The 23,372-nt window shown below is 41.4% G+C and overlaps 2 protein-coding genes across 4 annotated transcripts in view; both read left to right on the top strand.

Moving 5' to 3' along the window:
* Nucleotides 1–3,178, top strand: part of E2F3 (E2F transcription factor 3) — a 43,969-nt gene extending 40,791 nt beyond the window's left edge. For 2 of the 3 annotated variants that reach the window (XM_056332413.1, XM_056332415.1), the window contains exons 6-7: nucleotides 34–172; nucleotides 870–3,178. In XM_056332413.1, the coding sequence (XP_056188388.1) occupies nucleotides 34–172; nucleotides 870–1,135 (405 nt within the window). In that variant the 3' untranslated portion in view covers nucleotides 1,136–3,178. The remainder of the gene's footprint in view (nucleotides 1–33; nucleotides 173–869) is intronic. The other variant, XM_056332414.1, reaches the window with a different exon arrangement.
* Nucleotides 3,179–7,834: 4,656 nt separating this feature from the next.
* The window catches only part of CDKAL1 (CDK5 regulatory subunit associated protein 1 like 1), a 427,425-nt gene continuing 411,887 nt past the window's right edge, over nucleotides 7,835–23,372 (top strand). The window contains exons 1-4 of the mRNA XM_056332411.1: nucleotides 7,835–8,010; nucleotides 9,222–9,259; nucleotides 10,875–11,041; nucleotides 13,857–13,969. Of these exons, the coding sequence (XP_056188386.1) occupies nucleotides 10,875–11,041; nucleotides 13,857–13,969 (280 nt within the window). The 5' untranslated portion in view covers nucleotides 7,835–8,010; nucleotides 9,222–9,259. The remainder of the gene's footprint in view (nucleotides 8,011–9,221; nucleotides 9,260–10,874; nucleotides 11,042–13,856; nucleotides 13,970–23,372) is intronic.

Genomic DNA, 23,372 nt, shown 5'->3' on the forward strand with positions numbered 1-23,372 from the left:
GCTATAACACCTTACCGATGTTTGTTTTGTTAGCAGAGTGCATTGATACATTTATCTAGTACTCAAGGACCTATTGAAGTTTATCTGTGCCCAGAGGAAAATGATGCCCTCAGTCCAATGAAAACCTATAGTCAGGACCACAACGGAAATATTTCCAAAATAATTTCCAAAGGTAATTTTTTTTTTTTTGTAATACAAATGTCCTGCCTTCATGCTCTCATTCAAGATTTTGTTTTGAATGTCAGATATCCTGCTCTTATGTTTTGGCTTTATTTTTTGAAGAAGTGAAAAGCTAAGGTGTTGATTTTTCCACTGTGCCTTTCTGGTTTATATAGAAGGAAATATGGTTTTTTCAGCATCAATTGTTTAAAATAAGTTTCCTATTTGCATATCATATGTGACCAAAGTTTATGCAATATTGAAGAAAAAAAGACAATTTTGTTCTTTTTGCATTTGCAAATAGGACAAGAGCAGGAAAGAGTCACGTCAAAACACAAGGCAGAAATCTCTGTGTGGGGGTATATGCAGCTGCACAGCGTCATCACACAGTGATGATATCTGTTGCCTTCAAAGTTTTCACTTTGACTATGAATTCCACTGAAAAATGGGCATCTCTATGCTTGATTCCCCCCTCCCCTTGTTATAACCTTATAAAATAATTTTTTAGTGAAAAGTCAGGGGTGATAGCAGCATGAGCATTTTTGAGAAGCCCTTTGTAACACATCAAAAACAAGCTAGAAACTAGGGAGGTAATTTTTTGCTGAAATTATGCCTTATGACAGGCCCGTTATTGCAGTGGCTACTTTGTTTGATCTGTCTCTTGTATTTTGAATGTGTCATCTTTATTTTTTCTCTCCCTCCTCTTACAGAAGTGGCTTCTGCTAACTCAGGACAAGCTGACTGCTCAGTAAATATGGCAACTATCTCTCCGTTAGCTTCTCCAGGCAACCTTCTACAGCAGACTGAGGACCAAATTCCATCAAACTTTGAAGGACCGTTTGTGAATTTGCTGCCTCCTCTGCTTCAGGAAGATTATTTACTGAGCCTTGGGGATGAAGAAGGCATCAGTGACCTCTTTGATGCTTATGATTTAGAGAAGCTTCCTTCATTGGTGGATGAATTTATATACAGCTGATTCTCTTAAATGCTGTCTGTACCTAAATCATAATTTTAATGGAATCAAAAAACCTGCCGTCATTCAGAGTTGTCCCCTACTTACTATAAAATAGCATTATTAAATAAACTAGGCTCTTGAACAGTGCTGGTATTTTAATTAAATACACCCTAAAATACTATAAACAACACGGAAGGCTTCTATAGCAAGGCCTTCTCCTTGACCCTGAGCTCCAGCGCCTGGTGAGTCAGCAAGTGCAAGCAGGTGACCGTAAATGTTTTATCTTCACACTCCCCCAGTCTCTGCTTACCGTGACAAGTGGGCTTACGGAGAAGGGCTCAATGAACTGGTTTAGTCCTAAATAACAATTTTATAATAGTATTTCAGGTCGTGCCTTCTGCAGAGAATGCATGTCATTTGAGTGTCACAACATGGATTGTACCTGCAGTGAACATAAATATGAAGTAATGCAAAAGCGTGAAATGGGATTCTTCAGCTACTTGTGGGAATGTTGAAATTGCTGTCATAATGCTCATTTTGAGCTGTGTATGTGTCTCATTATGAGGTCAAATACTTGTGTCCTTAAAAGCTTTTAATAAAAAATACACTGTAAATGTAGTGTATATTGCAAATATTGAAAAGTATAAAGTTCTGCCACTTCTCGTAGTAATCACAGATTTTTCAAAAATGCTTGTGTGTGTGTATGTGTGTGTGTGTGTGTGTGAAAGTAGTTTTTGTTTGTTGTTTTTTTAAACTAGAACGAAGATGCACAGTTCAATTTTACTGCCCCCAGTGTGCATTAGAACTGGTACATAAATTTTTGTGGTACTAAGTGGGGCTTTGTGTTAAGTGCCTACTAGAGATGCACTGTGGGTTTTTCCCTCTATGGAAAACACTTATGCCAAGCTTTGTTTGTTCAATATATCATATTTATCTCAGTGGGTTAGCTTCCTCTGCTTACAGCTTTTTATAATTCTCTTCGCCAGCAAAATGGAACTGATTTTTTTCCAAAGTACATAACTGTAAGTACCACATCAACTGAATTGCATTTATTTTTTAAAGATCTTTGGTAGTATAGTACCAATATTTATTTTTTGAATGTGAGAGGAATTCTAAGAAGTCTTAAACAATTTTTTTTTTTGGAGTGTAAACTGTGTTGTCACGTTCTGGGCTAAATTGATGTAATGATTACATGATGCCCATATAATCCTTTTGTTTGCATTACTGTTGTGCTTATCTGACATACTCAGAAAATTAGTACTATTTGTACTGTAGTAGAATATTATGTATGCAGGTTTTCTGGTACCATTGAGTTGCTGCTATGAAAGCTCACACATGAAAAAGCAAGAAGTCACAATAAGAAAACTGTATAACTGTGTGAGTTTTGGAATATAACAAATGTATAAAGGGCAACACATAAAGAACTGTTAAACAGTGTTAAGTGTGTGTTTATATGTACAAATGTGTGCATAGATCATTCAGCAGTTGTATTTAAGTTGATATATGTTCTCAACTCACACTTTAGTTATCTAGCAGTTTTGTACAATAGAATTAATTTGTAAACACTGCCAGGATATTTTCTAGCTGGTTTGTAATTTTTTAAGAGTTTTTTTAGATGTGGATCTGTAAATAAAATTGTAGTATTTAACGTTTTCGTCTTGTGGAAGAGGAAAGTAAAAGTTGTGTGAGCATGAAGATTTGCGAGACAAAGGGGCACTTTTGTGGGGGAAGAGAAAATGAAGATTAACGCAGACCATCTTTTTTTGTACAAATTAAACACTTGTCCCAATGTGTGTGGGCAAAATACTAATATAATTTAGCTTTGCATTGTATGCTAGTTTAAAAAAAAACCCTCTGTAAAATACTGTAAAAAAACAAAACAAAAAAAAAACAAACCAACAAACAAAAACCCAACAAAAAAAAAGCTTTTATGGTGAGTTTTGTAAATAGATTTATTAAGGGATGACCTGTTCTCTAGCTGTGATCTTACCACTTCAAATGGATGTAATTTGAATAAATTTTGTATGGTAATGAATCAATAAAAAGGATTTTTTAAAGAGTTTAGATTGGTATACAGCTATGTAAATTCTTACTCTTGGTGCCTATCATGCTGCTTCTTAGAAACTAGTGGTTACTGTTTTCATTGTTAGTGTTCATATTCCTTTGACACCAGATGTTTCAATCCCATTTTTTTATCATGCTAATACAAAGTTCAGTGTTTTGGGTTTTTTTATAAGCCAGAGAGAAATGAGAATAAAGGATGCAGATAAAGAGACATAGTAGGAGCTCCAGAAGTTTGGGTAACAAACAGGTTCATTTTTATTTATTCCCACTCCATGAATCATGAACAGACTTCTTGCAGACTTCACAGAAATTGGGTTATTGTAGGATTAAATCACGTTAAAGCAATTGTTGAGAATCTCTTTAACCTTCCTACTGATTGTTCTCCAAAAGTCTCCTAATGGTAGCTTGGAAAAGAAGGGAGTTTGTTTACTTGAGCCATCTCCAGTAGTCGCTTGCACCAGACATGCATTTACAGACTTGTACTCCCTTTCTGGTCTTGGTGCTGCACCCTTCTAGATGCACAGACATCAATTACTAAAAGCAAAAAAACCCCAAACTATCAGGAGAATAAAATCACAGTAATATGGTTGTTTGCTTAAATGCTACACTTCCGAGCGTGTGCCTTGTCATCTTCCCTGCAAGCAAGAAGGCTGCTATTTTATCTCTTTATGCACCTGTCCATACCCTTTAACTTTTGCACACAGCAGTACTGAAAGGAAGATGACAGAGGAGATCCTCTGTTCTTCTATATTCCCAAGAAGTAATAAAGGAGGGCTAGAGGACCATGTTCTCTGATCTCCCTTTGAGGCAGAAATGACAATAAATGTCCTCTTTCTGTCCTATCTGTTGTAGCTCCCTGGCCTGTTCTGTTTCTCTGTTCTACAGCTGCCATAAGCACTTTTTTTTTTTTTTATTTGGGCCTAGAACCTGCTACTGATTGCCAGTTTTCTCCTCTTCCTTATCCTTTCTGTATCTGCTCTGTTAACTTCGGATGTGCTGAGTTGCAGAGGAAATAAACCAGCTAGTTAAAATACTTAGTTCTGCTCCCCTGGCCTAGCACTGCAACGTTGCTCAGCATACGAGTACTAGTTTCAGGGAGGTTTTACTGGGGCCTGTATGTGCTGCATACAGCAGCATTCCTGCATTCCTTGGCTGCCAGCAGATGGAAAAGGATTCTGAGAAATCTGTCAAAACTGGCCTGAATGATAGGCAACTATACACTCCTTTACACACAGGAGGGGAGTTTAAAAAAAAGAGGAAAAAAACCCAGGGGGGGTCCTGCCCTTGAACCTACAGTGAGAACTCATCCACCTACAAATGACAAACACCATTGCTTTCTGCTTTTTAAACTTATACCTGAAAGAGTAAATTATACCACTGCCTTGATGCAGGCGTAAATATTTTTGTTGCAGAAAGAAAGTATGAAATATATCTAAAGTACTTTTTGTAACGAGGCATTGCTACATGTTCAGAAGCACCCAATTTAGCAGTACATGCTGATTTTTTCTGTAACACAGCTAATGCACGATGCCATCAGCGTTCCTGGAGCCAACATTTCTCAAGATTAAGTGAACCAAGAGCCTATATAGCAAAGTCAATGGAGTGATAGTAACAAAAGCCCTGCTGAAGCAAGGTCTGCCCGGATATTACTCCACAGCTAAGCAAAGATCAGCAGAATGCTTTGCCTTTGTTAAGTCTGAGAGTTTCTTTATCCATTTTTGTCTTTCTAAAACTTGACAAGGAGAAAGTGTTGTATCAGAAAAAAACAGGTTGCTATCAGTTCTCAGTTCTGAGTGGCTCTAAATGTTGGTGACAAATGACCAGCCAGATTCTCCTAAACTGCAGGAACAAAGGAAGAAATCTGATTTCATGGATCTAACTTTAAGACACTCATTTTTTTTTTCCTGCTTTTTTTTTTTCTTGCACTTACCTTTCCAACCAGAACTGCACATTAGTTATGAGAGAATAAGGCTCTTATGTAAAAATTGGGCCCTCAGTTCCCTGTTTCCCTTCCCTAAGGATATTAGTTGAGATACTCTAAAGCAACTAAGGACATACCTTCTACTAACCATAAGCTAAACCTTAAGTTTGTATTTTATTTTCCTAGCAGTTTTTGCATTTTCCAACTACCTACTCCTGCAAAATCTGTAATCACTTAGGTATTTAAGATGGTGTCTCCAAGCCTACCACCCCTGAAGAACAGGAAGTAAGGTATGCAGGCAACTTGGAAAGGATGTATTGTAAAGCTGTTCTTTGGATATTCAAGGAGCTACAGCTGTATATTACCAGTCTATAGGTGGCCAGTACTGGGACTTGTACTGCCAGCTGCTGCTTTCTCCTCAAAAGCAGTTCTCCCAGGTGGGTATAGGTTAGCTTTCTTCCTGCAGTCAGGAGGTGGTAGGGAATCACCTGCTTCCCTTGCTACCTGCCATGCTACCAGCAGTCTGCGTGAAGCTTTGTTACTATGAACATGCTACAAAGCAATTTAGATTTGTGAGCTTCAAAGGCACTTAAAGGGTGCCTTCCATGGTATGGCTGCATCCTAGGACTGAATAGGACTGTGCTGGCACAGGAGCTGCTTGATACTACAAATTCTTGGCAGCCGGACAAGGTAAGGACTCTGCCGGATCACGCTGAAACTGATCAGCATGGCCTATTTATGTCACTAGGTATGGGACTTGTGGGTTATTCCTGCCTGGGAGCTGCTCTTGGAGCTCACAGCCTCCCCTTAATAAGTAGCATTTTTGTCAGTCTTGCCCACCTGGAGATTTTTGGACATGTCTTGCAGGCTACCTGTGTTCTGCTCTTTTAGTCAACCATAAAACAGCACTGACGTCTGCCTAGTTTTGTTTAACCAGAGAGGTAACACTTGGCCAGTCAAGATAACTGGGGTAGTGCAGTGCAGTGCTCCCAGAATAAAGATGTTTAATTCAAGGGCTGCATGTGAAACACCAAATATGGGAAACTGAAAAGTAAGAGAATCACTAACCTTATCAAGAAGCAGTTAAAATACTGATGTGTAATATCTATATCATGACTTACTAACATACCAAGGACTATGTACTTTTTACTATGAAGGAGGATGCCTAAAATAGATTAATGTGACTACTGATCTTAAAATGTTTTCCTCCATTCTCTGCTGGAGAATGCAAAAATAATGAATGACACATCACTCGGTGTCTCACCGAGAGCACCTCTGCAAAGTACTTGCGTGCTTAAACCAAGACCAATCACAAAGGCAAATGCATCTTAAGCTGTAACAACAACTCTGTCATGAGTCCAGGGTATTAATAATGCTCAGTCCTGCCTAGAATGATTTGTACTTAAAGACTGATTTAAATGAAGTGCTTGTTTCTTTCTGTCCCAATTCTCCTCTTCAAATCTCTCCTGTTACTTTGTTCTCATTGTTACCCTTTTTTTTTTTTTTACCTGTGAACATTGTCAGATAAGCATGATATCAAATAAGCACCAGTTTATAAGAAAAAGGAGGGGGAGGGGAAGTGATATTCATAGGTAGAAGTTGCCAAGTTTTATCTGCTAGCAGACCAAAAGGCCCATTATGGAATACACTCAGAGCTTTCATTCACTTTCCCTCCAGTTCGAGGGAGACTATAATCTGTTATCTGGAGAATAAAATAATGATTCCAAAAGCTCCTTCTAAAGAGAGTAACTTAATGCTCGAAATGGTTGGTTTTTTATTCCAAAGCTGGCTACCTCAAAACAAAACAAATAAGTTAAAGATGCAATATAAATAAACTTTCTAGGTTAACTGTGTATATTAAAACCAAAACAATAATATTATGCTCACACTCTGTAACACTTGAATCAACAAGGAAACTACACACTTAACACTGCTTAGAGCCCCTGTTTTAGCCAAGTTTAAACACCCAGACTAATGTTTTCCAAAATATTGATCAGAAAAGCTGCTACTAGCCCTGAATTAGAGGAAAACAATGACAGAAACTTTCCCCATCTAATATTAGATATTTTGACTACTGCCTTCCAGACTCAACAGAAAACTTGCTACTAGCATTGTATTTCGAGGTAATTAATGATAGATAAAGTGTTGTGGTCATAACAGGAAAAAAACAGCTTATCATTCCTTTGGATCAGATATTCAGAATCCAGCCCTGTTAAGTGGATGCGTATGGCTGGACCTAAGTTTCGATTAAAATAAAGGTGAGCCTCCGAGGGCTGGGACACCCGAGCGGAGAACGCGTGGCCTTGGTGCTCAGCAGACCCGGCACCGGTCATTAGTGCTCCAGGCGCAGCCAGGGCTCAGTGCTGAGGGAAAGTCCATTTCAGCGCTGCGACTTCGCCTTTGCTGTCACGACAGCCGCCGTTCCCAGGACAGCGGCCGTTCGGTGCCGCGCGGGCCGCAGCTCCCCCGGGCCGCACAGCCACCCTACAGCCTCCAAGAGCGGCGGGGCCGCGCTCGTTTCTGAGGGCCCTCCGGGGATGACGGCACGGCCCCGCCGCCCCCCCGTGCTTTCCCGGAGCGGAGGAAGTGCCGCTGCTCCCCGTTCTCGCCGCCGCTCCCCGCTGAGGGCCCAGCGCAGCGGCCGCCTCAGGATCCGTCAGGCCTCCCGCCGCCCCCAGCCGCGGGCCGGCCCCAGCTCTGCTGTCCCCCGCGCAGGGCAGCGCACCACCCTCAGCGCCCCCGCGGCGGGCCGGGCCGGGCCGCGGTGCCGCCCCCACCCCCCGCCGGGCGCCGCGGGCCCTTTTGGCCGCTGCCGGCCGCCGTCGCGGCGCTGCTGCGCGCGCGGGGCTCGAGGCGGGGCGCGGCGGCTGTGATGGCGGAGCCCAGCTGAGGCGGCGGCGCGCGGGCGGCGGTGAGTGTCGGGGGTCGCGGCTGAGCACCCGTCCCGCTTCCCCTGCCCCGTTGTGACGGTCGCGGCCGCGTCCTCCCCTCCCCGCCCGGCTCTGCCGGTTTCCCGCCCGCGCGGTGCTGCCGTGGCCGCCGGGCCTGCCCTGGGCGCCGCGCTGAGGCCGGGAGCGGGCCGTGACCCCTCTGGCGGGAGCCTGCGGGGCTTCCGGCGGCCGGGCTGCGGCGGGGGGTCGGGTGCCGGCGGCGGGATGGGGGCGTGGGGAGGCCGGGCCCAGCTGGGCTCCAGGCCGGGCCAGGCCGCTGCTCGCCCGCGGGCCCGGACCGCGCTGGCCCGGGGCGCTGGGTACTGGGTGAGCCGGGCTGGGCGGCGGGTCCGTCGTGCTCTGCAGTAACGCCACGGCTTTGTTCTGCGGTGTGTAAGCCTGGGGATAACATTCCGCGGCTTTACCGGAGACACCTGTTGGTAAATAGAGGAAAGAGCAGCCCTTTCCCACCTGGATGGAGGTTTTCTCTGGGAAGAAGTACGCGCCAGAAGACAGTGACTGAAATAGGCTAAGGCAAGGGAGGTTTTGTTTGTAGCAAGGCATTAAAGACACTTTTCATTGGTGTTTATTTACAAACATCCATGTTTTAAAGAAAACAGTGAAATTCTCTAGGTACAGCTCGACAGTATAGGAAGAATAGCTTAACTTCTAATTTTCATACCTCTTATTTGAATCCATCTGTCAGAGTAGCTGCAGGAACTATATTTTTTTAATCACTTGTGAATAAGAGATGCATGCATGTGGAACTGGTGCAGATACCAAGTAATCTATTCTAAAAAAACCCCATTGTTGGTAGTTAAAAAAAGTTGTGATTGTCTTTAGCTAAAATTTACTGTTAATCTCTTTCATTCAACATTTTAAAGTTGCGATTGAAGGCAGAAATCTGGAGCAGGTCTGAAAGCACTTAAATGCATCAGACTGACAAAAAAAACTCGATAAAAGAAGGACAAAACGATTAGTGCCCTTGCTCAGTGAAGGGCGGGGAAAATGTGGCTGCTTTTCCACCTTGTCAGCTAGTCAGCATGTGTACCCAGTCTCAAAGAGGTCAAACTGAGCAAGAAAACTTCTGTAAAGGGAGGACGAAAGCCTGTTGGACAATAACATGGGCTCGTGGTTTTTTGTCCACTGCTTCTGCTTGTTCATGCCGTGTCTTTTTTCTTTTTTTCCCCAGAGTTATTATCCAAGAAGATTTAGACCTTGCTTAAAAAGGTAGGAATTCTGTTTTGTCTTTGTTTTTTCTTTTCTGGGCCACTGAAATAAGCTAAGCTTATTTGTTTTGCCAGCTGCTCCATCTGATGTTTTTTCTGGAAGAGAGAAAATACAACAAATCAAAACCTTTTTTTCCATCCATATATGAGTTGGTAACTTTACTTATTTGTACGTATTGTTAATGGTATGAGGTAGTGTAAGGGATGTCAATTTCCCCTCCTCCCCCATAGTCTTTATTGTTAGACTTTAGCTGCTTCCCCCCCGCCCCCATCCTTTGCAGCATTTTATATGGATCCTGGGATTTTTGATCTAGAAGAATGCTAAATAAGTATCTTTGTCAAATGCATCCTTTTTTGTGATATCATTATATTCCTTTCTGAGTTAAATGCAGATGCGTAATGGTTCAGGTTATATGAAGTTTTATTGTGAAGTATATTTTCCAAGATTAAAGGACTCATACTGGGAAAATGCACAGGTCTTATTGAATAATTCAGTTGCAACATCTGAAAGTACTTTGTATGCCAGTGGTGTGGATTTTCTGTTTCTGAAATCTGGCTTTAAAGAAATTAAAGCCTTGTTTGTTTTGTTCTTCACTATCAGTTAGGAAAGTGTATTTTCCCTGTAAACTCTGTGAAATGCCCTTGTGTGCTTTCCTTAGTAAACTGTTGACACGTGTACAAAACCAAATTTCCAACGGTAAATCAGACTTTACTCTGAGAATTATACAAGGTTTGATATACAAATATACAATAAATATATAAAGTTTGAGGTGTGTAATTAGTGCAGTAACTTTTTTTTTTATAGGCTCCTTTAGCAAATAACTTTTTCCCTTTGCTCAAAACTAATCTGAATCTTGAGACCTGCTAGGAGATATATATGCATATATATTTACTTTCTTGTGGAAAATATAATTAGATTTTAATGATCTTCTATGATCCAGATGACAATCCAGCTATTTTATATCGGCTAGGTATAGTTGTTTAACATCTTGTACCTGAGGACAGGAGTTTTTATTTTGCCATCCTGATGGAGTAATTCAGGTGAAGGACCTGTGGGATCAGGAGCTCTAGGAATAGTTTGGTTTGTTTTCAGAAGTATGATGAAGATGTATTGAAATACTGTGCACCTGCTTTCAGCACAAAAAAGAGCCAGAACAGCCTCTGAAGCAGGCACTTGAATGTTCTATTTTTCGTTCTTACCCTGTAATGCAAGGGGAAAAGCATATCTATCATGTGACATTAACTCATTATTTCACTGTGATGCCTGACATGATTAAGAATACTTTTATCTTGGATGTGTCATGTCAGAGGAGCTGCACAATTTTTGAATTAGAAAATGGCAAAGCACAGATTATTTAAAAAAAAAAAGTAATCCATATGGTTTGTGGCTTTCTCCCTGCCTGTGTTTGTGATCTCAGAGGAGGAGGGCATCGGGAAATACCTCTGGATAGTTGATTGTTTTTCTGTGCTCAGTGTCCCTCATATGTATGATATATTGCACGTATATGTAGAAATATACGTGACTTTTCTTTATGAGAACATACGTGGTAGATACTAGGCCTTGGCTTTGTATTCAAATGCTTGCTAATACCGGTCTTCTCTAATGCTTCTTGAAGATGCCTGCTGCTTGCGATTCGGTGCTTGAAGATATTGAAGATATAGTGTCAGCAGAAGACTTGAAACCACATGATCGACAGTTTGTAAGAAAGAATATTTTTCCAAAAGTCCGAAAACGCAATTCACAAAAAAATATTCAGTCATATGATGATCCCCCAAGTGACAGGTAAATTCTTCCTATCAACCCTGTTTTGTTGCTTTTCTCCTATCTTGTGTGCGCTGTCAGCTTCTGAAAATAAGGTGGAAATTCTTATTATCTCATGCAAAATCTGAATAGAAGATAAAAATGAGTAAAATAGTGTTTATAGAATGTAATGATAATGACTAATAAATCCTAAGCAATTGTCCTAGGTAAACTTTCTGTAGAAATCAGTTATGATTGAGATACTGATTAATGGAGTACTCAGACTGGGAAAATGCTTCCTGTTAGTTAAGCTTCTCTGGAGCTCATCTTGTCCAAACCCCTGGCTCAAGCAGGGCCACCTAGAAGCAGTTAGCGAGGACTGTGCATAGCCAGGTTTTTAGTATTTCTAACGAGGGAGATTCCACAACTGCCCTGGATAACCTGTGCCAGTGCTTGGTCCCCCACACAGTGAAAAAGTGTTTCCTGATGTTCAGAGGAACCTCCTGTGTTTCAGTTTGTGCCCACTGCCTCTGGTCCTGTCACTGGGCACCACTGAGGAGAGTCTGCCTTTGCTCTCTTTGCCCCCTCCCTTCAGGTATTTATGTACATCAGTAAGATCCCCTTGAGCCTTCTGTTCTTCAGGCTGAAGGGTCCTGGCTCACTCAGCCTCTCCTCTTAGGAGAGATGCTCCGATCCTTTAACCATCTTTATGGCCCTTTGTTGGGTTGTCTCCTGTATGTCCGTATCTCTTGTGGGTGCATCCTATCAGGGCCCAGTGACCTATGTATGTCCAGTTTGCTGAGGTATTCCTTGACCTGATCCCCTTCCACCAAGGGTGTATCTTCCTTGCTTCAGTCTTCCCACCTGGTTTCTGGAACCTGGGATTTCCAAAGGCTGTATTCTTGTATGCACATACTGCAAGTGATACAGTGAAACTTCTGAACTTACTGTTTTATTTCAGTGGAAATACTATGCAGTAACTACGGAATTTATCTCTGCACTTTTCCTTCTTGTGATTCCCGTAAGAACAGGATCAGCTTTCTGCTACAATGGAATTGATTAAAGCATAGGTGAACTCAGTTAATGATTCCAGTTTCTGTTGCAGTTCAGAGATCTGGATTTTGGTTGGTTTGGGAGGTTTTTGGTTATGTGTGTGTGGTGTGGTTTTTTGTTTTGGTTTTTTTTAATTTTCTTCCATTATTTTCAAACTGGTGCATAAAACTTTCCACACTTTAAAGATGGAAATAAAGTATGTCTGGAATGCACAGGAAATTCAATTTTGGGTTTGCATTAGTTTTATAAGCGTAACAATGCATCTTTATGTGAAGCTCCATAGAGGTCCATTGACCCCATTCTGCCAGGACTGTGTGTACAGCTGAACTGGTAGTCTGTAGATACTTCACACTAGCACTCCATTCTTCTAAGTATTCAGGTACTATATATATTGTTTAACAGGCTGTATTTTAGTACTTTTGACCCAAGAAAGCACGTTGAATGTATGTTGTTTAGATAGCATGGTTTTACATGTGCAACATGTGTTGCACTTGTCTACTTAATGGTCATTAGTCTCCCATCAAAAATTTCTGTTTCTAGCAAGAGGAAGTATCTTCAAAAAAAGAAACATGAATGGAGGAAAAAATAAAAAAGCTGTGGGCAGAGCAAAGGATTGTGTTCCAGGATGTGTGTTGTTCTTGTATTGGCATCTTTAGCTCATTGGCACAGTTATCCAGGAGTTTAAATGAGAGCTGCTTGCAGAATTTTTTGTTGGTTCTTAAGCCATTGTGTGTGCTAGCTCCGTGGTGCACATTTGCCGTGCTATTTCTGTAGCCCACAAGGTTGGGATATGAGCTTTCAGATGATAGTGTGGCTGGTGGCAGGCTTAAGAATTTATAAAGATAGCTTTTATGGAGGGAACTATGATCAATGGGTGCCATAATTTCAAAAGGTTGCAGTTTTGCTCTGACAGTTTGTTTGCTGGTGGCCTAATTTCAGTGCAATCACTTGTTAAATGATACAATAATTTTCAGAAAGTCCGTTGTTTGGGATTGTCTTTTTTTTTTTTTTAATATATTAAAGTAACTGTGCTGTACTGAATCTCTTATCCTACAGCTCTTGTATCTTCTCTGTTCTGGAGCTCTTTTCTTGCCACTTGTAATGGATTGACCCTGGCCAACAACTGGGCAGCCACCCAGCTATTCGCTCACTGCTCCTCCTAGTAAGCTGAGGGAGAGAATTGGAAGAGCAAAAGTGAGAAAACTTGTGGGTTGAGATAAAGACAAATTAAGTGAAGGAAAGGGTAGAGAGAAACCCCAAGTGATGCAAAAGGAATCATTTGACACCTCCCACAAACAGATTGATGCCCAGCTGGTCTCAGACAATGCCTAGTTTGGAGTGACCAACCCCCCAGTTTTTATGGCATGATGTCAACTGGTATGGTCAGTTTGGGTTGGTTATTCTGTCCATGTTCCCTCCCAACCTGTTGTACAACCTCCAACCTGCGTGGGGTGAGGTGGAGCGTGGTGGGAAGCAGAAGGTTTTGATGCTGTGCAAGCACTGTTCAACAATGGCTAAAACACAGGTGTGTTGTCAACACTCTTTTGGTCACAAATACAAAACACAGTACAAAACACAGTGGATTGCTGTGGGGAAAATAAACTCTATCCCAGTCAGATCTAATACCTACTACACTAAAATCCCCTAGTTATGATGTTTTTCCCCAGCTGTTCCAGAGTTGTTACTGTTTGTGTTGATTATTTTATATTCAGAGTCTTAAAATTAATTGAGTCTGTTTAGTGGGCTTGAAGGGGAAGCTTGTTCATCTTTTAACTTGCCTTTTTTGTTCATTTTTACTTCATAGCATTATTCCTGGTGCTCAGAAAATCTGGATTCGTACATGGGGATGTTCGCACAATAATTCAGATGGTGAATATATGGCTGGACAGCTGGCTGCATATGGATACAAAATCACAGGTAACAATATCAGAAAAGTTGCACAACTCAGTTTTGTTGGGGTGAATGTTCAGAGCTGTCAAGCTGTTATTAAATGTTTTTAGTCTTAATTACGCTTTTTTTTAAATCCCTCTTTGATCCCTTTCTGATTTGAAGGTGAGGAGGTAAAGTGCTTTCCTGTCATTAAGCAGAATGATTACAAGATGAGTGCTTTCAGAATGGTTAGGTTTTCCTGACAGGGCAGCTGTCTAATAGATGTCACGCCGTGCCTTTTGTGGGCATTTTGCTTGCTAAACTTAATTGAAAAGTTTCCATAAGAGTGGAAGGGGAAGATACTAATTCTTGGGCAGAATCTAGCTGGTTGTCTGATTGTAATTGGTGGAACCCAACTGAGAGAGAGAGAAAGTGTGTTGTCACTTAGTGATGTGTGTGTTTGCTGCTGGAGCAGAGGTGAACTACTCCATGTGAATGATCCTTTGTTCTGGGAGGGACAGTCAGTATGATGGAGGTGGGATGATACAGGATTGTATCTTGTACATTCAAAAGAGCTGAAAATGCTATTTCTCCTTTCTTTCCAAATACTTTAAAACACTCCCTGTCATCTTGTTCCTTTTCCCTACCCCTAAACAAAAAACCCAAAGTTGTGGTTGTGCTGGCCACATTTCATCTCATTAATGTAAACATGTTGGGGAAAAAAGCTGTAGAAAGCTGAAAATGTAGATTGATGTCATGTTTTGATGGAGAGTGATTGTCTGAATACTTTTGTGTAGTTTATGACTAGTCAAAATAAAAATTTAAATTTTATTCGTTAGTTTAAGTGCAAGATAGACCAAAACTTAAACTTACATCTTGCTTGTGCTGGAAAACTGCAAAGTTGTCTTTCCTGGCATTCTGCTAGTGTGTTATTCCTGATTTCACAAAACACTTGTTTCTTTTCTTGAACATCTCGTGATATCATTAAATTGTTACCTCTCATTTTCCTTCTTTGCAGTTGATCTTTATGTATCTTAGTAGAAACTAGATACTGAATTATTGAAGTGCTGAACTATTTTAGGGAACCCAGGAGACTCTTTAATTAGTGCAGCTCTGGAGTGGGTATGCTTTTTTCACAGAGAAGTAGAGTGCTGGTCCAAAAAAGCCTTATTTGTAACAGCTGCTTTGTGTAAGACTACAAATGAGTTCTCAGTTTTCCCTTGTTATGGCTTTCTTAAATTTAACTTCTTTTTACCTTAATTTCTCTAATAGGTAGTGTTTCAGAAGCTACTTCTGGCTTGTCAAGATTCGGATGCCTGTCCTGTGCTTTTGGAATTTTATTGGGAGAAGTGTAGGAAAGATGGAGTGCAGCGAAGGAAGGAACTACCTAAAATTTTTGATACATTCTCTTTCTAGAGAATTAAGTCTGCATAACTTTAGAATAGAAATAAGTCTACATCTAGAATCTGAAAGTGAGGACTACAAACTGAATAAAAGTTGCAGTAGCTGGGACAGAAATACCCACAGAGTAATTTTGGTAATTATATAAGAAATTGACTGCTAGCTTCTGGTCGTCATTAAATTTGTCTTGATTTAGCTTATTTTGTGTGTATGTATATACATAAACTAAATCAAACTAACAAAAAACCCCCAAAACCCACCCCCCTGATGCTGAGTGGTAGGCAGAGATTACCCAGTGTGGTTTCTTTGTGAAATTAGGTAACTTCTTTTTAAGCTGGTATGTTTAAGGACCTCTGAAAACTTCATTTTTGTTGAACAGAACAAAAATACTGGCTACAGATTCTGGCTAAAGTAAATTTTTACAAATCCATCTATTGAATGTTCTTTTAGGCTGTTAAGGAAGGCGGAACTGAGTGCAGGTATTGCAAGAATGGTAGCTGTATGTGAGAATGAGGTGGTGAAGAGGGCAACTACCTTTCTGCTTAATATAGTGATGCTTCTGGCCACAAGTTCATATGAAAGTGCTCTGTTACTGCTTGGATTGCTGATGATGTCTCTCAGATTTTGCACTGGGACTGATCCATTTAATGTCTGTCAAGAACATGGAACACTGGATGCAGTGTACCTTCAGCAAGTTTGGAGACTGTGCCAAACTGAGTGAAGGGCTTGATAGGCTGGAAACCAGTCCTGTGGTTCAGAGGGCCCTTAATCGACTAGTAGAAAGGGTTACTGGAAACCATATGACCTTTAGCAAAGGCAATGCAAAATCCTAGGACTGGCATAACCCCAGGTGCTGGTAAAGGTGGGGTGGGCAGATTGACTAGAAAGAAGCTTTGCAGAAAAAGACTTCTGGGATTGGCGTAGAGAAGAATTGAACATGAGTCAGCAATGTACTCTTGTAGCAAAAAGAGGCAAACTGCACCCTGGGCTGTGTTAGCAAGAGCGTAGCCAGCAGGTTGGGGAAAGTGATCCTTCAGCTCTATGTGGTACTTAGGAGACCACGTTTGGAGTGCTGCGTCCAGTGGTCCAGCAGGGGCCCAGTTCTGGGCTCCCCAGGAAAAGAGAGAGATTGGTGTAGTGGAGCGAGTCCAGTGCAGGGCCACCAAGATGGTTTGGGAGCACACAGTGTATGGGAGAGACCGGGAAGACTGTGTTTCTTGAGCCTTAAGAGAAGGCTCACGGAAGATCCTAGCTGCAGACGGCAATACTCGGTAGGTGGGTACAGGGAAAGCGGAGTCAATCGTTTGTGAAAGGTGTGGAGTGAGATGGAAGACAGCAGTCTTACTCTTGACAAAGTTGCAGTTGAGATTTTTAGCACCCGGTGTGTAACTTCCTGCTCATGCTGTCCATCCTTCTGTAGAGGAAATGCCAGTATAGAAAGTTTCCCAGCATTTCTCAAGTATCTCTCCTCGATCCCTTCTTGAGAAAGCACATTATGTTTTTTTATAATAAGACGTGTGAGAAGTTCAGATAGAATGTCAAGAAGAGATTTAACCTCTTTTTATCCTATACAGTGAAGCAGTTAGTTAGTATTGCTTAACATAATCCAGATTTCAAGCATTCCTTGAAATTTAACTTAATATTGTTTAACTATGCAAAATTTTTTAAAACATGTTTTCCAAGAGCAATATTCTAAATCAGTGCCTCTGTTGCTAGAATTTCCCCAAGTTTGTGTTTCACATTAAAATGATAAAAGTTTTTCACTTTAGTGAGTATTTCTGCCTGTTGTCACAGTGTCTTGGACAGCTATTACTTAAATAAAAGTGTTTTGATTAGCCTGTTTCCTATGTGTTTCTAAGCTTTTGAGTCAACAGTTATTAAAGAAGTGCTGGAATAAAGTTCTGGTTTTAGGAAATATAAGGGAGCAGTAAAAGCTCATATTTTAAGGGAAACAGTAAGTACTGTTTGTAGTGTCGTCTAATTGCAAGACTGGGGAGGTGGGGTATGGAAGAAAAGCAGCACCAGACAGACTTTTACTGCTAACTAGAAGTTGTAACTGCAACCTGCCTTATAAATTGACTTAGCTGAGACGGAACGTGTAATGAATGTCTTCTAAATATAGAAATAAATTTTAAGATTTGTTGCAAAATGTCTTGTTCTAGTACTATTCCTTATCCCCATTTATTTCATGGATTCTACCCTGTTCTTGATTTGAATTCTGTTCAGGAGATGCAGAAGTCTTTTTTAAAATTTATTTATTTTCCTCCCTTTCCGTCTTTTTCACCCCTTGCCTTTCATCTGTTTCAAAAATTCTCTTTCTGTACAGGCACTCTTTGTTGCTTTCAGTAGTGGCTATACCCAAAGGTGAAAACTGAGGGCTGTGCTACAGTTTTTCACAGCAAAGTACCTCTCTGGGGAGGGAGAGCCCAGTGTGGATTGGCGATACACAGATACTGCAATAACAGCAATGATCATTAAAAATTGGGAACTGCACCAGCTTAAAAAAAAGGCAGAGGGAAACCAGCAGAAGGGCCGAACCTGTTTTTGTGTCTGCTTGTACAGTGTGAAGGTAGGCAGTATTCTCAACAAATCTTACATGCCATCCTGTGGGAGTGCAAAGCTCCTTTGTTAGACCGTACCACGCAGAAATGTGCGGACCAACTGCTGTCACTGTAGGGCTGTATCATGGTACTTGTTTGTGTTCTGAAAACCCTATAGCTGACGGTGGCTTTTCTGGTTCTAAAACTGGTTTTTGGTTTCTTGGCAGCATGACTCACTGTGTAGTTTAGATATGCCTGCAGACCTGCTAGGGTGCTCCCTTTGAGGTACACCCTGGAGGAAGAAACTGTCATGGTACAGACAAGTAATGCCTGCTGTGAAAGAGAGGAAGTGGGCGAGCCTGGAGCTCTCAAGTCCTGTGAGCCAGATGTTTGGGAAAGGAGTTCAGTATGTGTGCCACTGAACAGTACTTGCTTTCTGAAAAATGCAACCTAACATATATAGTCAGACACAGAAGGAGTTGGACTTCTGAAGCAGGTAGTCGTGTCAGTGTTTGTTGGCATCTCTAGGTTACTGGTTCTGTGCAGTGAATGAGTTCTGGCCCAGCCTTCTTGAACGCATTTTGATGCATCAGGCAGTTAGTTGTTCTTGTTGTTCTGTGATAATTACTTTTGGCTTGAAGCTGTTCAGGTCCAAAGCATTCACTCCTCAGTTATTGTAAAACATGCTGGAGGTGGGAAAGATGTTACTAATGACTTACAAAGACCAGAAGAATGAACAGTAACTTTTCTTTTTATGAAGAGGAAGCAAAAACTCTTATTAAACATTCAGTGAAGCTAAACCACTAACAGCTTATCTGCATTACCTTATTGGTTGGTTTTTTTTTTTTCCCTTCAGAAATAAAAGCTAGCATGGAACTTTTTCCTCCTGTAGTGTGGGATTCCAGAGCAAAAAGATGTGGGGTTGTTTTGCTGCCAATTCAGTGGCTTGGCTTTGATTTAGCACATAGAAACTAGGTTATATTATAGACCCTAAGCTTTAGTTGTGCAATTTTAGACTAGTCTTTGTTCAGGCATTCTTTTTACTGTCTTGCACAATTTTTCTGCAACTTTGTTGGATGGAAAGATGCTGTATTTTTCTTGGGTTCCTTCCTGTGCCTCTTAAAGAGCTCACTCCATTACTGTGATTATGGTATTTGTTGGCAGGGCTTCTATCGGTGAGATTTGCCAATTCCTATTGAAGCTTAACGTTTGTAGTCAATGTTATATGCCTTACAAGTTTGCAGTTTGCTGTGCAGAGAATGTATTAATTTCTCTAAAGCAAATCTCAAATAATATTTTGAAATGCTGTTAAAGAAATTCTCCATTTTTATTGCATCTTCTACTTGTTAATTTTCTAAACATTTGTCAGTTCTGTTTACCAGTCGATATAGCTGACGTATCCTTAAGTCTGTCCATCTGCTAAAACAGCAAATTTGAGTAGAAGAAAGAAGGAAAAAGACAAGCAAGAACAAATGATCTAAACTACTTAAGACCTCATGTTGAAAAGAAGACAGATGTAAAAGGAGACGCATTTATTCTGCTGTTGAAAAAGCAGATGAGGTGCTACGAACTAGTGCAGACTTCAATGTTCAAAGGCATTGCCTTGTGTTCATTGTGTTGCATAAACCATGCTTGCTTAGGCTTGGGCCACCCCATACAGATACAGCAAAGCATGCTGCAGCATCCATTGTATTCATCCAAGTGGTAAATAAAGAAAAGGTCTAAGACTCTACAGGTATTGATTGACTCATGGTTTGTGAGTCACAATTCAGGATCTGGTGCTTTAAGTGTTGATTTAAGAGTACTTTTCTACTCACAATAAAATTTCAATGTTTTTGATTTATTTTCTTGTCCTAAAGTAGAGATCTTTTAAACAGGTTACTGTATTCTATACATTTGTTAACTAACAAGCAATCTGCAGCCTGTGTAGTGGCTGATGAAGTATTTAGACTAAGGTTCCTGCTGGTTTCTGGTGTGTGCTTTTAGTTGCTTAGAATCAGCAGTTGGTCTTTCCATTTTTCTCTCTCCGCCCTGCTGATAATGCTTTTCTGTTGCTTCATAAGTATCATGTAAAACAAAATGGTAGTGATTACTGTGTAATTTTGGGGTGCCATGAGCCATCCTCACTGTGAGGTATTTTTAGTATTTTTTTTAAGTTACAAGACAATCTTTATTAGCTGCTCATTAGGTGCTTGATATTTAGCCTTATCAATCAGGGAATTCAAGTTTAGTCTACATTTAGATTTGTGCTTTTCAGATGGTTGATTGCAGTGCCAATTTAGAAAAAATGGTACTTTACAACTTTTTTTTTTTTTTGGTGGGGGATGAAGGTTTGAGTAAATGAAATAACCCAAACTACTTTTCTGGTGATGAGAGCTGTTTGTTTTCTCATGACAACACAGCTGTCATGACCATGTCATTCTCTGTGAAGCAGCTGAGCAATGGAGAAAAGTGAGCAGAGCTGTAAATCCTGTGGTGTCTTGTGCCCTTCCTGAAGAATTCCCCTGTTGTCTAGAACTACTTGTAGAGTCACAATCCCATGCTATTTTTGTATTGCTTGATAACCTTACCAGCATAACTACTCCTGCAACAAATTTCTTTTCCAGTTTCAAACTGATTGATAATCTGGATGTAAAAGGTTTTGGTTGTTGATACTGAAAGAGGCAGTAAAGGAACTTCTCTCCTTTAACAACAGGTACAGAGTTAATTGTCTTCACAGTTCCACCCATAGGGTCTTCTGGTTTCAGAAGGTCTTAAGTTGCTGCTTGTCACAAATTTGCTTTGTGTTTCGGTTCCTGGTGCTCAGGCTTGAAAACTCTGTTGTGTCCAGCACAGTTAGTATGTGAATGCTTGGGATGTGGGTGTGGTGGGTTTTGTGATACTAAGTCTTACGCTACTGAAATAGTTGTTACAGGTGGACATACCAAGAACCATCTTGCAAGGAGCCCCTGCAGTTTGTTTAGAATCTGAAGCTTTTGTGGTGAGATCGTTAAGAGGATGGGAGAGAGTGTGAAATGGGACATAGAGGGGAGGGGAAAAAGGGGTGCTGTTCACGGGCTGGAACAGATGGAATTGCACAAGTGTGGATGGTTAAGATGCCACAGCTCTTTGGGAGGGATACAGGTGTTATCTGTGCAGCCTAAAAGTGTGCCTGTAAGGCACTGAGTGGGATGATGGGTCGAGATGTTGGTGGGGTGCTTTCCTGCAGTGTTACTACAACATCATGCCGTGACTCATCTGCAGCAGTGCATGTTCCCTGGGTCTCTGTAAACTAACGTATAATTGTGGTTTTGGCAGCTGTGTATTGCTGTATTACTGCTCCTGTGTTCCCTGTAAAACTTCCTAGCCCGTGTGTGGCTAGAGTTCTGTTACTTATCACTGCTGACTTGTAGCACAGTGCAAGATGTACGACCCCTCTGTGGTGAGTTTTTCCTACCTCAGCTTCCTCAGCATCAACTTCTTCCTCCTGTTAAGCAACTTTCTGTTAGGTGGGGTATCTAGCTTTGAGGATGTTCTATCCTGTAACAGAGAGAACTCCTCTAATTCTTGAATTGGGAAATGTTTCCCCTGTTTATGGGAGAACTAGAAAGAACTAGAGTGTGTTTGCCCCTCATAATGGCATCCTGTATCTCTGCCATTAGAACTTCAGCTGACAAGTGTGTACTGTTCCCTTTATCCCACTTAAAAATCACCTATTTTACAGTCTGTCTGAGAAGTGATTTATTTTTCTTTTAGTGTTTATATTTCAGAGTCACAGAGCTGGCAGCTGAAAGTTGGGAGCAGGGCTGAGAGCCCAAATAAATCCTATGTGCACAGTATCTTTAGAGACACTTTTAGAGAGCCTATGTGAGTAAATTTAAGCATGTATAAATGTTTAGGGTTAATTCTAGTGGTAAAGGAATTGGCTGCGTGCTCTAGTGGTTGGGCAACAAGGTTTAGTTCTGGCAGTGCTGAATTTACTGTAATCCAGAAGAATGACTTTGAAAAGGATTGAACCATGAAGGGTAAATTTCAACTTCTGGTAATGTGCATCCTTCTATCTGGAACGTGTCCCTGTGGTAGATCATTAAGGAATCAGTAAATGAAGCATAAATAGCAGTGATGAAGGGGGTTCAACTTAGCATACAGGTGATGTGGAGCTTTGTAGAGTGCTCTACTGAGACATTAGTTTCACACATCTCCTGGTTTGTTGTGCTACAAGTAATAATTTATAGAAGATTATAAAAGCTAGCAGGAGAACAAACTAGATTTTTATAACCTGAAGAGATTTTTGACCATGTGGTCTTAGAGGTAGGAGCCAGATCATGTTTTGATCACAAGCATTTGTAAGAGCACCCGAAAAAGATGTGCCAGGTACCCCAGGTGACTGGGGGATGGTGGAGGACGGTTAACATTTCTGCAGGCTCCTGCTGTAATTTGGCTACAGTTTGACTTGCTAGAAAACAAGCAGCTTGGCTGCAGTTTGGTGTGCTAGTAAGACTGAAGCTTAGCTGCGAGTTTCTTGTTTTTGAGAAACTGCTGGTTGCGACAAAGTTCTCGCCGTGGTCAGACTTTGCTGTGCAGCTTTGCATTCATATGCTTTTAATATATGTTTGGAACGCTTTTTTGACACTCACAGTGTGGGTCCCTGTGAGTCGATACTGCTTTATGTTACCTTACGGAGGCAAGGCAAGCCTGAGTGAGTGAGTTTCTGGCTGGTTGCTGATAAGAATGTCAAATGTAGCACAGCTGATCTTGAACTGGGCTGTGCCTCCAAATGCGGGGCATTAACCCATATTGTTCTCTGTCAGGCCTGGGGGTATGTTGAGACAAGACTGCCATGGCATTCTGGAGGCTGGCTGGAGACAGTAGAAATGCACTAAATAGATAAGAAACACAAATTGCTTTTGGTGTTTTTCCTCATTAAGGGGAGCAAACAAAGTAGTTTTTTTTTTTTTCCCCTGCCCAGCAAAGCTAAGTGTAATTTCTGTTTCCCTCTTCGTGGCCAGCTTGGGTTCTGTTCATGTAAGCCTGGTAAGTGTTTCCATGGCTCTCAGGTTGTAAAAACAGGTCCTGTGACTGAGCAAACAAGTCATAATGCATGTAGGTATTTTTTATCTCTCCAGGAGTCCCATCCCGTCTTTGGAGGCTATCTGATACTGTCTTAGATAATCTGTGCTTTTCATTTATGCCTTTTCCTTCGCTCTCTCTCTTCCTTCTCTTTCTCTCTCTCTCTCTTCCTTCTCTGTCTCTCTTTTCCTTCTCTAATGATGCAGCGCTGTGACCCCCCCGGGCAGGCTGGCACGAGCAGGATCAGGCGGACCCTTCTGATCTCTTGCTATCGGGATGCCGCGCAGCTGTACAGCAGCCGCAGACACACGTATACAATAACGCAGGATGTCGTTCGGACCGGGAACTTCTCCAGCTGCAGATGGGTTACGATGTGTCCCCCCTGTGGGAAGGCGGGACCCTCGGGCCGAGGCTGGGTGCTCTGTCGGTGGGAGCCAACAGGTGGCAGCATTGCCTAAGGA

Source organism: Falco biarmicus, chromosome 3 (assembly GCF_023638135.1).
Source record: "Falco biarmicus isolate bFalBia1 chromosome 3, bFalBia1.pri, whole genome shotgun sequence".
Lineage (NCBI taxonomy): Eukaryota > Metazoa > Chordata > Aves > Falconiformes > Falconidae > Falco > Falco biarmicus.